Here is a 16813-nt window from a genome sequence, read left to right on the forward strand (position 1 = left end):
AATGCTGACTTATGTGGTTGTCATGTTTTCTTGCACACGGCGGTAGCTGTTTGATAATGAGTCACAAGCTGTCCAGTAAGAAAAGGACTTAATTCTGTACGTTGTTCTGTAAGAATTTGAAAAAAAAAAATACATCCTTGTGAATTTGAGCTCTCGATTCCTTCAGTAATGATCTATATCTATAATAGTGTTTAATGACGTGTTAAACCGCTGTAATGAAAACTAGGCCAAAGGTATTTTGCCACGGAGGTTGTATTTTCACCCCTCTCCGTGGGTTTGTTGGTTTGTTTATGAACTAGATTACCGAAAAACTACAGGACAGAGTACCCGCGAACTTGGTGGAGTGATAGGTCAGAGAGGAACCAAATTTTGGTGTGGATCCAGGATTTATTTTTCAACATCGCGAGAAGTGGCATAGTGGTGTTTTTGGACATTTCCACTTTTTTCTGATGAATCTTGATTGGAAATAATGTGGCACTTTTATGGGACTGATTTCTATACGTGTGAGCATCTTCATTGAATCTAACAAGGCTGTTGGGCCTTAGTGGACCTATGTCCTCTACTCATAGCCATTCTAGTTATGTTTTAACATTATGGGCTTCAGGACTTATCTCATACAATTGCAGGTTTTTAAGTGAACAACCAGCCTCTGGCCCAAGATCTACTTAAACCATGTAATCAGCTGATGTAGGGAAAACCAGCAGGCTGATTGTTTGGCTGGTTTCACCTTTTATTAGCCCTCAGTGGCAGGTTATGGCAGCATTATTTGACACCTCGTCCTTCCTCCTTCATTTAAAGCACAGATTGTTTGCTGAGTGCGGAATAATGAATGGACGTGGCTGGGCGGCCTCTACGGGGAGAGGCAGGGCTCATTTTACGCTCCACGGTTCCGCATCAGGGCCTTGGTATCTCGCAGGATGGAAGCTGCTGTCTGTGAGCTAGCAGCCTGCTCTGTAAATATAAAAGAGGCGAGCAGGCAGCAGGGCCGCGCCGCATTTCCTCTTCACCAGTGCCGCAAACCCGCCCCTGCCGGATGAGCCTCGCAAATAGACGGCGGCTCTCCATTGGCTGAGGCGCACGTCCGTCAGCCCTTATTCCTGATACAAGTGATGGGACGTTGACGGTGGTGGGCGGGCGCAGCTTAGCAAAAATTGTAAGGTCATTTGAATTACGTTCTTGCCACAGCAGCGAGCGAGGCTGATCGGCCACAATGATCCCAGGAAGGGCTGCCAGCGGCCGGGTGATGAGGAGGAGGATCGCGGGGTCAAAGTCCACAGGCACCGTCACGCCAGCCTGACTCCCGATCGGCCGGAGGAGAGGAGCAGGAGGAGCAGCAGGAGGAGCAGCAGCAGCAGCAGCGGCTCGGTGTGGCTCTCACACCCAGAGGAGGAGGGGGGGATCCCGGTCTGTGTGTGCGTGTGTGTGTGTCCGTGTGAGCCTCTGTGGAACCGGGCTAAGCCGATCAAGGTGGAATCGCACACAACGAATTTACGCGTCAGGGGGATTTCTGCACATACATGCTGTGACGGTGCGAGTCCAGTGCAAGGTACGTAACCAACCCCCCACCTCCCGGTCTGAGCACCCCCCCCTGTGATGATTCACATCACCGATCGCTCCGGTTATTTGTCCTTCCCCGGAGAAAGGGAGTCAGACCCCTGGAACTGTGTCTCTTGTCCTTTCTCAACCTTGTGGAGCTCGCAGGTTCCACAGACCGGACCCGAGCGGCTCCCAAGCCCCGGGATGGGTGATGTGAATGCGGGCAGCTATCCACCCAGCGTGCCTCCTCTTCCTCCTCTTCATCTTCCTCCTCCTGTAGCGGGGTTGCTGATGTTGTCACACTGTCCATCCGCTTCCTCCATAAGCCGATGAAGGCCTCGTCTGAACCATACAGTCTCTGGTCTGGACGCGCACATGGTTGGTGAGGTGTCGTCTCACCATTAGTGGGTTGAGCCTCCCAATGGTTCCCCTGCTATCTAGTACCGCAATATGATGCTATGCGCCTGCTAAATTTCCGGGTGTAGCAGCAGCAGCAGCAGCAGCAGCAGCAAATGATGACGGTTTATATTTTGTCGTTAAACTGTGGAGTGGCTGCTGCTGCTCCTTTTACTGCGTTTCTTTCCCCTGACGTGTCACATATTCTATCATGCTGAGCCGCTTGGATTGTAATTTAATCGTCCAGTCACAGAGCGGTGGTGGTGTAAATAGCAGCAGGGTTATTGAATTGCCATCATGAAGCCATCACCACCATTAGAGCCACGTGCAGGGACACAGAGCAAAAAAATATCCAGTCAGCTTCTTGGAAAACCTGCGTTACTGTGATAAAATCGACGTTTTTTCCATTAAGGCTCAATTGTTGTCCCATAATTCTACCCTTCTAAGCAGCCTAATGAATATGTAATATGCAATGTGAACCTATCTGTCACTGGTTTGGGATCATCTTCCCAGCTATCAGGTGGCACTGAGCTCCACACAAGCTGTCCTCTGTGGTTCTTAGCTGTCACAAATGCACTATTTACTTTGAATAAGGGTTTCCCCAAGGTCTCTTCAGCCTTGGGCTTCATTTCGCCTGCAGAGAAAAAAGAAACTCGAAAGGATTTCTTGGTTTCATTAATATCGAACACTTAAAAACAAAAGAAATGTACCACACTCCTCATATGGCCACTTAAGTAGTTTTTGTGAGGCTAATGGGCCTAGGACGCTTGTGAAGGTTCTCAGTCATCCAGGGGTCTGTACTATAAAAAAGGTGTGTGGGGATTGAGGTAACTTCAGGTTTACATTCTGGTTTTTCACTCCTACGAAACTGGTTCACTTCCTGCCAGGGGAAATCACCATGGCAACCTATGCTGAATCCCTAACCTGCTCTGGAGCAGGTTGATCGAAACCTGTCAACATATAACCAATCAGATCATTAGAAGATATGTACATTGGGCAAAGCAAAGCAAAAATAGTCAAAGTAATTAATAATATTCTTCTTCATTTTTTATTTCTGTTGAATGTTACGGTTAGATTCGGCTATAACTGACACTAATGGAAAATATCAGGGTTTCTTCTCATATTAACAACCCACTACTTCACCTCTTATGAACATGCTCACAACTGCAAAACCCAGAGTCAAGTGAGACGGTTGAAATTGAACCTTTGTAATACAAGTTATCAGGACGGCCATTGTTTATTTCACTGAAGCCATGTAACCAAAAGATATCAGGGATACGGTGACGTTCTCTACAGTACTAGCAGCTGTACGTGGTCGTAGACCTTGAGGACGTTTCCCCTCCCGACCAAGAGGCTTCTTCATTTCTAACCGACTGTAGAATCAGTGTAAACAACAGGTGACTCCATGTGTCTCTATAACAACTGTCGTTACAGAGGCCATGAGTTTAATAACCGGGATTTCCCACCCGATCTGCAGCCAAGTCCAGTTGCACTCGATTCAACTCTTCTCAGAGATAACATCCAGAGTGGATTGGTTTGAATACCGCTGTTGCGAAACTTGCTTGAACCCCAATTGAACATGTCTCCTACTGAGAAGATGTTTAGTCTGAAATGTTTGGAGTTGCAAGCCACAGTCTTCAGCCTCTCGCTCACTATCTCTTTCCTTTTTTGTGTGTGCATTCCTCCAGGATGATGCGTCTAGGGTGCTGCACAGCCCTGCTGTTTGTGCTGAGGCTGCTGGTGGGCTTGCCCTGGTACCAGGTTTTGCCGGCCATCCTGATCTTCTATCTGGGAAGCGGAGGATGGAGCTTCCTGCAGATTTTTGCCAAAACTATCGGCAGAGACTTACAGTAGGTGTTATTAATGATGAATAATTGAACCCAGAAAAGCCATCGAATTGAAATGCTTTGCAGTCTCTCCCAAGCATGGGAAGAAATACTACCATTGATTTTTCATTTACCGCTTTTCAACTGATTACGTCTTTGCTATAACAGGAAGTGTGAGGCACAGTATTGTGCCGTATGTACTTTGACAATGACAAATTAGCTGCTGTTTAGGCTCTGTACTCCAGAACACTGGAACTCAAGTGCAACAATGGCTCTGAGGATACATTGCTGACTTTCAGCTTAAATTAGGTATTAATATCCACCTTGTGGGAGCAGTGTTAGAACAAAAGCCTCATTATCGTCTTGTGAAATTAGGGAATTGTAGTTTTCTTATGTTAAAGAGCTATAATTCTTACAGCGTTAATTATAAGTTAAGTATATGTGGGAGAACAGCTACAATTATTTCACGTCAAGTGCAGTACAATGAAATAAACTGTGCCACTGTAAAAAGACTGAAATGCTTCTCAGTCAATGTTCCTTGGGATAGTTTTTGTCAGCCAGAACAAAACCTTGGACACAAAGTAATTTGAATAAGACATTTGTTCTCACTATGGTTGCAAAGAAACATTTAACATAAACAATTGCGCCATATGTTATTGAAAAGTCAGAATATGACCAATAAAAAGTTTAAAGATCTTTGCCGACCTTTGCTAAGCCTTTCAAAGACATGTTCATAGGACAGGGCTATAAATCAGATTGATCATTTATCACCTCTCAGCAGAATCATATGTGATGACACAACACAATTATATCCACTCATTGACAGTAATGTTTTCTTAATTCATTTTTAAAATCATTCACCAGGTCAAGATCCTTTTCAAACTTCACACTGACAAAACTTTATTGTTTCAAGTGTCAACAGGGTCGTCCAACAGAGGAACACGTGCACTGGTTTTCACATCTTAATCTTTGCAAAAATGTAGACACTCATCTTTTTAGAACTCAATGGCCAGGACCTGAGGCTCTTGTTCAACAGACCTGATTTATTAGTCAATGTTTGTAACGGCTGCATATTTCTGTCGCGCATGTGTTCAAACTATGTGACATAACCGGTAGCTTGAAGTATTTTAGAAAAAAGCATACAACAGTGAGGAGAATGGGGGATAAGAGTGACTGTCTCACCCAAAGCTAGTGTTTACATTTGGGGTTTGCTCTTGGAAGGGATTAGTGAATCACATCCTTATTTCTCCTCAATAGCGTTTTTTGTATTTCTCCATGAGAAATATGACAAAGTGACTTAACAAGTAGTGATAAGCTCTAATTATCTCTTTAACCACTGAGAGGCAAAGATCAGTTCGTGTTTTAAAGACATTTTGCGGAAATGTCTTACCACAACTATCATTATCTCTTTAAGACCGATAACTTCCTAAACTTTCAGCCTCCAAGCTGGGTTTACCTGCCAGGCTACAAATAGCTCAAAGTGTATAATTCTGATAGTGTGGTGCTCTGTCTGAGGCCTCAAGGTTAACAATTCACCATATCTGACCGGGTGAAGGAGGCTGTTTCCTGAGTGACTCATAAATTCTTGTTGTGCAATCTGTGGTGACGTGGGATAGGTCTTTACAATGTCAGAAACTTGTATGGTTCACCTCTCACCGTCTATGGTGGACTAAACCAACCCCCAGTACACACAAACCTGTCATTACATTATTTACATAGTTTAGAGTACATGCAGCTCATGTGTTGCATTAGAAACGGCATCAAACAGCTTTATTGCGGTGAAGTGTATAAACTACAACGGCAATCCGTGATTCAAACCTCCTTCAAGGCTGATTGACCACTTTATCACCGTATTGCATATACATATATACATTGCGATCCAATACATCTGCATCATCATTCAGATGTACACCAAACTTCATCTTTACACATTTTTTTCCTGAAGATCATTGGTTTCTTCCCGTTAATTGAATCCAAAATAATGAATGTGTTCTTCCTTGGCCCATAACCTTCCATCAAGTTTCAAATAAATAGTTTTTGTGTAATCCTGTTAACAGAGAAACAGCAATGAAAGCAAAAAAACCTCACTGGTGGAGATAATGAAATATAGAGACAACTCTGCAACAATCAATTGTGGTTATCGTGACCTACATGAAAGTAATCCTCAAAGATAAAAATCATTATCACCATCACTGTGTTGCTGTGAAGTAACTTGGCTCTATAGATTTTTATAATGTTTCCGATCCCTCCCTGTACCTTTGCACCATAAAGTGAGATGTTTCCATTTACTGCCACCCAGTCATCTCTGTCATAACCTTTTGTGCCTCATTACCTTTCGAACAGCATAGTTAGATAAATAGAATATACTGCAAGATAGATACCGTAGGTTAGTTAGATGAGCTTCATCAGTAAAAATCAACTGACTCCTAAACCTGTCTGAGATAAGTGTTGTAAAAGTCACCATCATTGGTCACAATAAATATTTAATTTGTTTTTTTCCAAAGCCTTGCCAAAGCAATTTCAACCTGTGGAGTTTCCCTTTTTAATAATGAATTATCTCTTTCTACTTCAGTGCGGCAGGTGTGTTGTTGCGTGTGAAGATGAACGTCAGACGTCACCTCAAAGAGAAGAACACCCTTCCCAAGATCTTTGCTGAGACAGTGCGTCGCCACGGTGACAAGACAGCACTCATCTTCGAGGGGACGGGGGAGAAGTGGAGCTTCCGAGAGTTGGACGAGTACTCCAACAGAGTGGCTAACCTGCTGCTAGAGCGGGGTTTCAAGGTACATCTATAAAACATTTCCCCTAAAACATGACAGAAAACAAATAAGATTCAAAGTCAGTCGATAAGTTTATGGCAGTCAGCTTCACAAGTTCCTCTTTTTGTTGTTTCTCTCCTCAGGATGGTGATGTGGTGGCCCTCTTCATGGAGAACAGGCCCCAGTACGTGGGCCTCTGGCTGGGCATGGCCAAGATCGGAGTAGAGGCTGCTCTGATCAACTTCAATCTGAGACTAGAGGCCTTGGTTCACTGTGTCACCATCTCCAATGCCAAGGCTGTGGTCTTTGGCGCCGAGCTGACTGATGGTGAGTGTGGAGAAGCATGTGAAGGATATGTGACGGATTTTGTTTGTTACGTCAACACATTCAAGATTGTAGCTGGAAATCTGTCTCCGAGGGCTTTACAATCTGTCTGACGACGCCTCATGCTGTTGAGTGTTGTTCTGCTTCCGCTGTGAGACTGAGAGCGCTGAGTGGTGCAGGTCATAAAAGATGGATGGCTTTTGAAGGAGGTGTCTCTCTAATATCAGTCACTGCAGCTTTAAATGGCTGGCGGATGAAGGAAAGGGAAGAAATAATGAAGAAGGAAGTAGAGAAATGTCTCCATCATCAATGTCCCGTGTTCAAGGTCCAAGCATGAAAGATTATCTGATAAATGATAACATGAAACAGATAAGAGGTACTGTATATGTAAGGGGGGGGGGTGACCTGCAGCACTGACATGCAGACAGATATGTACTGTACGATACTCAGCTAAATACTATCAGACAATTTTTTTGACAGAAAGTTGGAACAAAAACTAAAACAAAAGAGCTGATTTAATACCAGTATAAACCCCTTTTGATTGATATATTGTGTTTTATAAATTAGCTGCATTGTTACATTACGTCTGTTGTTTTAATGGATTAAAAGAAATTGCAGCAGCTCAGTCGATTGGCCAAACATTAATTTAAGGATCTATTTCAGTCTCCTCATTATCCTTTTCTGGGTCCCTACATAATCTGAAAAGCCCTGATCGCAACAGCTACAAAGTTATAGCTGTTGAGATCAGCCATCAGGTATGAGCGAATTAGTCTTCAGATGGTCATCCTGGGATTAGTCTGACTCACAGGATGTCCGATCCGGGTGTTGGGCGCCAAATTCAGCCGACACTATCCTCTCTTTCCACTTTTGGCCTATTACATTTACAAAATCCCCCTGTGATTGTGCTCGCCCACATTTGACATATGTCTTTTCATTGACTATTTTGGGGGGCGTGCACATTTTCCACCTAAACAAGTCCCCTCCTTGACACACCCTAGCTGCATCTTTGGATTAGTACCGCCCAAGGTAACTGTGATTGGTTAAAGTCACATAAACAAGCCAGAGTGTTTTCCCCCCTTAGAAAAATGATGACAGTGCAACCAGACCATTCTCCAGCGCTGACGCAGCAGTGTGGTGTTGGAGACTATGTTAGGATTGATGGAAGAGTTTATGTGCTGGATCCTGGACCTGTCATGTGCTTTTTATACCTTTTAAGTAATTAGAAACGCAGCCTCTTGGCTCCTGAGCCCGGCCGAGTCGAGGCACTAGCATTAGCACTGAGCCAGCATGACACAGGGCTTTTAAAGGAAGTCAGTTTTTCAAGGGGAAAATATTTAAGATGTTTCTTTTTTTCTCTCTCTCTCTCACTCTCCCAATTTCCGCCCCTAATGTTTTTCTCCTTTGTTCCTTGTCTGCTCCGGTGCTTAAATGTTACACCACATGCCGTCCTCTTGCAGTCGGCGATGGGAAATAACCTAATTTGTTCCTAATGTGTTTGTCTCCCCTCTCGAAGCTGTTTGCGAGGTCCACAGTTCAATGGGGACGACGGTGCAGACGTTCTGCTCCGGAGACTGGGACCCCAAACGAGTCCCACAGGGCACCGAGTGCCTGGAGCCCCTGCTGGCTGCGGCCCCCTCCCACCTTCCCAGCCGGCCCCCACGCTGCTTCACAGGTAAGAAACCTCGTCAGTTTTCCAGACATTTTACAGTTGCTCTTGGGAATAATTTTGGTGATATTCTTTCAGGGTGTCCAATTCATAGTCGGACTGTCAGTGCGCACTTGAACTAAAGCAATATCAAAAAGTAATTTCTTTGCTTCCACTGAGTCGGGCGGCACAGACCGGTTGACAAGTGGTCGATAATATCTTCAGGGCAATAAATATAGGGAATAACTCAAAGTCAATGAAATCCCGCCGCTACATCACATTGGAAATTGTGACTCTTGTCATCTGTGAAACAATACATTTCTTATTAATATTGTTCACACATAAATAAAGCATTTGCATGATTCATAAGTTAATGGTCACAAGCTAATGAGAGAAATGATTCCACTGTTTTTCTTGTAATAGGCAGTTACTGATGCCTCACTAGGGATGATATCTATTGCTTGTTTCTAAGGCAACTCTTACACAGTATCTGGGTCAACAGAATGATTTGAATCCTAATAAACAAGTCAAGACCATTTTAGACAGAGACAAAAAATCACAACTTTGCCTCAAAACACTTTTACAACATACAAAACTGAATCAGAATCAGAACAATTAATCAAGTCCTACCTGCTGATTCATATTTATTATATCGGCGACCTCAGCCCAACATGGCTGCCACACAGGCGGCTTCTGCTATAAAACCTGCGACCTTTGCTCATGCTTGTAAAACCTTTCTCTGACTATCTGGACACAAACAAAACGCATCAGGATTAGAACAGTAAGGTCACATTCAGATGTGATTAGAGCCTGTGCAAGTGTACACATACAGTTCGTAGTGTGGTGTAGTGTGAAAGTGAAGTATCGCTGCACAGAGGGGCTGCTTAACAGTGGTTGTCGCTCCAGATAAGATCAAGTGAGAGCAGGAAAGTGAAATCCAAACACAAGGGCTCCATTGTGATATCAGGGAACTCTGGAACTCAGTTGCCTGTATTTTATTTAATTAATTTGATCTATTTTGATACATTTTTGTTGATGTCCCACTGTGCATGTAAGCTAGGAATGTGCTGTGCTAGGGGAAAACCTTTATATATCTATATGTAGACAATAACCAATCGATGCTCAAATAATAATTAAACTGTATCAAGGCCTCTAAATAAGGATTAAACCCAATCATTTACACTTTTTCTATGTTTTCTCACTCTCACTGTTCTCTCTGCTTCAGATCGCCTGTTCTACATCTACACATCAGGAACCACTGGAATGCCGAAAGCTGCCATTGTTGTGCACAGCAGGTAGGAAGGAGCCGTGCAGCTAACTAAAGACACACAAGAACCGCAGCTGCTCTCTCTGTTGATCCACTGCTGCTTTCATGTGTAGTTCAAATATCGTAGTGGAAGAGAAACAACATAAAACATGTCAGACTTATTTGTACTTTATTCACTTTCCCCACCACACCCTGGTGTTCAGGTACTACCGCATGGCAGCTCTGGTATATTACGGCTTCAGGATGACGTCAGACGATGTGCTGTATGATTGCCTTCCACTCTACCACTCTGCAGGTAAAGTCATAACTGTGCAGTATTGAGAGTAGATGGGCTTTTAGATATATAATTTGCTCTGGTCCAAACCAAAATGCATTTATAAAATCTGCATCAAGAAGGCAAAGTACTTCAGTCCTTCTCTAGATCATACCTTGATAAATCCTAGATGCTAGATCCTAGATCCTAGATTGAAAATCAACTGTTTGATTTTTCACATCTGCGACCACATCATGCAGATCACAGCCGGCTACAGGAGCCATTTAACTCAAACTAGCACAGTCATGTAGTTGGCTCAGACAGTTGTTGAGTTGAGTTCATTTGCTGTTTTAAGATGTCTCCAAACAAATTGTACGAAGGGGGAAAATAAGTCCAATTCAACCACATTGAGCCTTTCTGCTATACTATGCAGTTTTTGACGGTGTATAATATTAGTTTATTATTGTTATTAACGTCTTTGTATATTTCCATGTTGTGACTTGTACCCTACGACCCTGACAGCTCGTATTTCTCTTTCCACAGGAAACATTGTGGGAGTGGGCCAGTGTTTGATCCATGGCATGACCGTAGTCATCAGAAAGAAGTTCTCTGCCTCGCGTTTCTGGGACGACTGCGCCAAATACAACTGCACTGTAAGCACCGTGTAAATTACAGACTCCTTTGGTTATTGAGTAGCACACTGTAGCCTCTCAGTGCCGCTGAAGACTTATTACATGTCACATCCCATAAACGTAATCTCAAGATTTAATGTTATTCCCCCTCTGTGGAACGATTTTTTCATTATTATGAGCAAGGTATTAAATCTGTAATAAGTGAATTCATATCTCTGTTATGTCTCATCACTAAATTATTGTTCCTTACCACCATCCTCCAACAGATCGTGCAGTACATTGGCGAGATCTGCAGATACCTGTTGAACCAGCCAGTGCGGGACACAGAGAAGCGGCATCGGGTGCGCATGGCGCTGGGTAACGGCCTCCGCCAGAGCATATGGGAGGAGTTTATGAACCGCTTCAATATCCCACAGATTGCAGAGTTCTACGGAGCCACAGAGTGCAACTGCAGCCTGGGCAACTTCGATAACAGGGTAGGGAGCGTGCACTGAAGTTCTGTCGCTCTCACCAAACATCAAAGTCATTTTTTGAGGAAAATTACTATTATGTGTAGACGACTTTCCGCTGAGAGAACTTCACAGTGTTATCAAAGGCTTTACTTTTTGTAAGAGCTCCAACAGCCTCTGGCGTTTCATCACCACACTGATCCACACTATGGTTGTTGACATTGTTTGTCTGTCCTCTAGGTCGGAGCCTGTGGCTTCAACAGTCAAATTCTACCCTTCATCTACCCCATCAGACTGGTGAGGGTTGATGAAGAGACCATGGAACTCATTCGGGGGCCTGACGGCGTCTGCATTCCCTGTAAACCTGGTATGTGTACTGTGTATGTGTGTGTGTATGTGTGTGTGTGTACACATATTAAACTATACATTAGCTTGGTAAGCTTTAGTGAACAAACAGACGTGGTGTTAAGCAGACAAATATACAGCTGTTAGTACATTCACATCCACAAACACATGTTTGATTAACAGTGAATTAAAGCTGAGTGCTTACTCTGTAGTGGTTCTGGCTATTTGCACAAGGATTTGTCTTTCACCACAAAGACTGATGGCCTCACCTAAGACTTATGATGCAACATAAAAATGTGTATATTGGCATGATATCAAAAGCCACTTTTCAAAATCAGCCATCCTGCAGTCCCCAAATGACTAGCATAGCATTGTGTTTGTAATGTGAGTGATTTGTTGTTAACACAGAAATGCACAGACCTTTGACAAACCTGGTGGAGCTCAAATAATACACTAAAATGGCAGTTATAGTTTGTTTCATTCATTAATATGTCTGGTCTTTCCCACTTCTCTGTGTTTCTCTCTCTCTCTCTCCTCCTAGGTGAACCTGGCCAGCTCGTAGGCAGGATCATTCAGAACGACCCCCTCAGGAGGTTTGATGGCTACGTCAACCAAACGGCAACCAGCAAGAAGATTTCTCACAGTGTCTTCAAGAAGGGAGACAGTGCCTATCTCTCCGGTTAGTCCCACAATCACACACATATGAAGCTATTCACCATTTTCTTTATTGAGTAAATCTAATTAATATGATCCTCCTCTCACCAGGCGATGTGTTGATCATGGACATTTACGGCAGCATGTATTTCAAGGACCGAACAGGAGACACTTTCCGCTGGAAAGGAGAGAACGTCTCCACGACTGAGGTGGAGGGAACGCTCAGCAGGCTGCTAGAAATGAAAGATGTAGTTGTGTACGGAGTGGAAGTACCAGGTAACGTCCTCTTACTTATTGTGCATGTTTGAATTTATATATTTGACATTAAAAGGTCAATTTGTGTAAACATTCTCATGCAGCATTCCTGTTTTCAGTTGGATTTAAGTATTATTTTAAAACCTGTCTCAATTCAAAGCATCCTTGAAAGCTAAATCTAAATCATTGATTTTTAAAGCAACATGCAGGGACACGCTGATTAGAGAGAAATTGATCAAACTGTATTGTCTTTTCAGTCTTTAAATATAAAGCTGAACTGTAGTTGACGCTTTGCAGACTGAGGGACTCTAAAGACAAATCTGAAAATGGCACTTTTCAGTCAATGTGATTAGATTAGATAACTTTATTAACCCTCAAAGAGGGGAACTAGTTTGATCAGGAAAGTACAGCGACAAATAACAAGATACACAAGTCGTACTGATCACAGAAGGCAACATGAAAAACGTACTGTCCATTGAGCCACCAAAATAAAAAATAATGGCATCAATGATATACAGATGTAAATGAAGACAGGCAGACAGATCTCATCTGCTGTAAGACTTTACCAGCAGTATATGAATAAGAAACGTACTGTGTAAAATTAAGAGGACAGTATCTTGCATGAACCCAAGCATCTGCCTGACCTGACTCCTCGGCTCTAACCTCTAACTCGCCTGTTTGTGTGTGAGCAGGAGCAGAGGGAAAGGCTGGCATGGCAGCCGTCGCTGATCCGTCTAACAACACCGACCTGGAGAAGTTTGTGAAGGACATGGAGAAGGCGCTGCCTCCGTACGCCAGACCCGTGTTCCTCCGCTTCCTTCCAGAGGTCAACAAGACAGGTACAACGCTCTTTCCATTGCTGTTTGTGTAAAACATTGACAATAAATACAGGCGGTCTTAAAATGCAATTCGAAAAAACTTGTTTAGAAGAAGACAGTAAAGCCATCTCCCCCTCAATAATGTGTGAGTGTCACTCGCTAAATGTTTACACATTCTTTTGCGGAATTTTGTTTTGACATTTTCTCACCTTAAATCTCACTTGAGAGTGCGAAGATATGAGAAATCACATCTGTTCAATAGCGATATCAAAAAACTAAAATGTTTTTGAATGCATTGTAGGACAAACTGAAATAGCAACACTTTTTCTCCGTTTCTCTCTTTCTCAGCAACATTTAAGTTTCAGAAGACGGATATGCGTAGGGAAGGATTCGACCCGAGCGCAGTGTCGGACAGACTCTACTTCATGGATTCCAGCAGAGGGCGCTATGTGCGGCTGGATGAGGAGTTTTACCGCTCGATACTGTCAGGGAAACACAAATTGTGATGACTAGGCTGACGACGACATTTATACAGACACACACACACTCACACATAGAGGGAGGAACATATTTTGAGAGCAGAACGCAGAACCTTGTCCCCGCATACACATACAAAGTAATAGCCATACAAATTCACATGTGCTCATTCTAATGCCAACACACACAGACATGTTATATTCCCAAGCTCACTTAGCTCTTAGCACGCTGCACACACAGACTCAAAGACACACATAGACACACACACACTCACAGCACTATTCCAATTATCCCTCCTGAAATCTCCCCGGCAACTCCTCTCCCTACCTCAGCAAACACCGAGATGCACAAACCCAGCGACCAGGGCTATTTGGTAACTTGAAACCGCTCTTCATCGCCACATAATCCCGGTGCACACAGCTCTCAAACTCAAACAGCCCACCCCCCCACGGTGTGTTCATCACGATCCACTGAACCAGATGTTATGGGGGGGGACACCACGGGTGGCTGGGAGAGGAGGGGGGTCGTCAGGAGTACAGGCTGCCTGGCATCTTGAATGCAAAAACTTGAAACCTACAGAACACCACAAACTTTATGGATGATGAAGAGGAATATGGATTCAGAACACATCGGAGGGACCGACAAGGACCTAATCTCTCTCTCTCTCTTTCTCTGATCGCTATTTTAGCAATGTTGTTTTTTTGAAAAACTGGAGTCATCGACCTCACCTGCACAATCAGCCAGCAGTGACACACCTGTGACAACCACACCTTTACCTGAAAAGACCCCTCTGGTCTCCTCTTCTTCATTTCCAGTTTGCACTGAGAGTGAAGGAGGGACACCAGGATGAATTGTAAAGGGAACTGATGAACGTGTGAAGTGCAGAGGTTGAATCAGACCAGTGGCTCCAGCTGAAGGGTTCACTCCTGCAGTGCAATAATCAGCCGCACCAGAGCTGATATAAAACAAATCTTTGCGTTTAAATATGTCTGCATCACACCAAATATATTTAAGTTGTAGTGTTTGTTTACATATTTAAGAATAGTTTTTAGTAATTTATGTTGTAAAAGCTTTCTTGTGTATCAGGGTTTTTTTTCTTTTTTGAATCTCTATCCAAATCGGTTTCCTGCATTTTATATCAGTGGCTCAATAACACATACGAAAAGTGATCTGACTGATTCAACCCTGGGCTGAACACATGGGGCTTTCTCCACTCACAGCGCTGGTCACTGACTGAGTATTGTGCAGGTCGGTCGTTAAACGTAGACGTATCGTACGGTGTGCGGAAATATTCTTCTGAAACACTCTAGTGAAGAGAGAGAAGCTCTTGTGTGTGTTTAATTTGTTTTGAAGTATTTTCTGTCGCTAAAGCCGGATGTTCTGCCAGATTCAGGAGAGCCGAACGATCCAAAGATTCAAGGGCAGGGAGGAGGGACACTGTATGGAAACAGAAGAAGAGGAAAAATGTGCTTTGTCATCGATTCTTGTCTTTTGTCATCGGAGGTCGCAGCAGCATGAATGAGCATCATTGACCACGAGCAGAGCACTGTGCCTTACTGTGAGTTCACCTCCCAGACTCACAGGCCCTGGCCCACACATAGTGTCTCATATGGTTCCCTGCGCTGGACGTTTCCCTTCCCTCTTCTCCTTCAGCTTCTATCCTCCATTATCTTATTAGTTTTTAGACATTTTCTGTCGTAGGGGAACTCTCAAAGCTGCTTTTTAGCGACTGACCCCTTCATCAGGTCACCTAATTTTTTCGAGGCTACTTGAAATTTCCACCAATCTGTCTACTTGACTTCCTCCCTCTGATCTCTCAATCCTGACGGTAACTTTAGTTGTCCTGACGATATCATTCACCCACGTTACCGTTTGCTCAGCACCTTTTACTTTAGGCCTTTATCGTCTTTCTGCCAACCCCCTCCGTCATCTCTTCCCTCCTTCTATCCCTCTACCCGCTCGAAGAGATGTAGAGCCACAGTCAGAGGATCCAGCCGGGACCAGGTGCCCGACCCCTGGTTAGATCCTCTCCCTCGGCTGGATTCTTATTCTCTGCCACGTCTGCTCTAGACAAAAGTTAAAAACAGTAGTTGAATATATTTGAAATATTGGCTTACTTTAAAAGTTTGTCCTTATTCTTTTGTCAACCCAAAGCTCCAACTCAGAATCTGTTTTCAAGTATCTCTTCCCGATGTGCGTTGTGTGTAGTTTGCAATTACTTTTTTCCCTTACCTTTGCAAATGACCACATCCTTAGTCAGTGGCTGTAAAGCGAGGCAGGTCGCTGCCAACATTTTATGTCTGGCTCTTATTCCTCGTACGTTTTACCCTGGCAATGCTTTTTGACTCTCAGTATGTTTCCATGGCTTTACTTTGATTCATTTGTTTGCACTGACTGACACAGTTGACCTTGATGGCTGCTGACGCTGTTTATCAAAGACCAACAAAGCCATTTGACAGAAATTGAGAATCATCCCTGCTTCCTCTGTAGTCTTAGTTCTGAGTCCCTCTCTCACACGCTCTTTAATGATGAGTGTGAAATGTTCTCACGAATGTCTGAAAAGCAAAAAATGAGCGACCAATGATGATGATGATGATTTTGTAAAGTGTCATTTACCAAGGGAACGTAGTTTGGCTGTTATGATGCTTCTGACCGAGGGGTTGCGCTTGTCGAACCCCGGCCACCAGGGGGCGCGTGACTACACAGCCTGTAGACGAGCACTCTGAATAAGAAGTTTCCTTTTCTTTGTGTTGTTTTTTTTATGAGTTTAAATTATTATTTTTGAGAAACTGTTGATTATACCTTTGATTGTGTCACTGGTATTTGTGTTCGTTCTTCTTTTCTTTGCGTGAAATTACAGCTTTTTTGCGGCTTTGGTATAAAAAGAGGACAAGTGAGTGGAAGACAATCAAACAGTTGATTTCTTTTTATTGTTTATTCTAAATGTTTGGCACATGGAACCAGCCAGGACTCTTTCCTTGCTAGATGAGTTTGGCCTGGGGCCTGTTTACCATTTCCCAGATGCTGTAGGTCAACGCAGGAAAGGGCTTTCAGTGAGTGAAGGGTCTGTGGGACAGGCTGCGTCGAGTCACCTGTTTCACCAGATGGGGGCACTGTGACTTCCCTTATACTTTTAGTAAAGTTGAAGAGAAGCCATCGTGTTATCATGCAGCCATT

General features: G+C 43.6%; 1 protein-coding gene across 1 annotated transcript; it reads left to right on the forward strand.

The window, feature by feature from the left end:
• The first annotated feature begins 1143 nt into the window (after positions 1-1143).
• On the forward strand, positions 1144-14555 carry slc27a4 (solute carrier family 27 member 4). Its single transcript, XM_061075723.1, has 14 exons — positions 1144-1546; positions 3621-3782; positions 6331-6541; positions 6661-6844; positions 8355-8513; positions 9712-9781; positions 9957-10048; positions 10550-10659; positions 10905-11114; positions 11328-11454; positions 11974-12111; positions 12198-12362; positions 13034-13180; positions 13508-14555. Exons 2-14 carry the CDS (start codon positions 3622-3624, stop codon positions 13663-13665), a joined length of 1932 nt encoding a protein of 643 aa, XP_060931706.1. The 5' UTR covers positions 1144-1546; position 3621; the 3' UTR covers positions 13666-14555.
• Positions 14556-16813: the final 2258 nt, after the last annotated feature.

The sequence above is a fragment of the Limanda limanda genome, chromosome 1, assembly GCF_963576545.1.
Source record: "Limanda limanda chromosome 1, fLimLim1.1, whole genome shotgun sequence".
NCBI lineage: Eukaryota > Metazoa > Chordata > Actinopteri > Pleuronectiformes > Pleuronectidae > Limanda > Limanda limanda.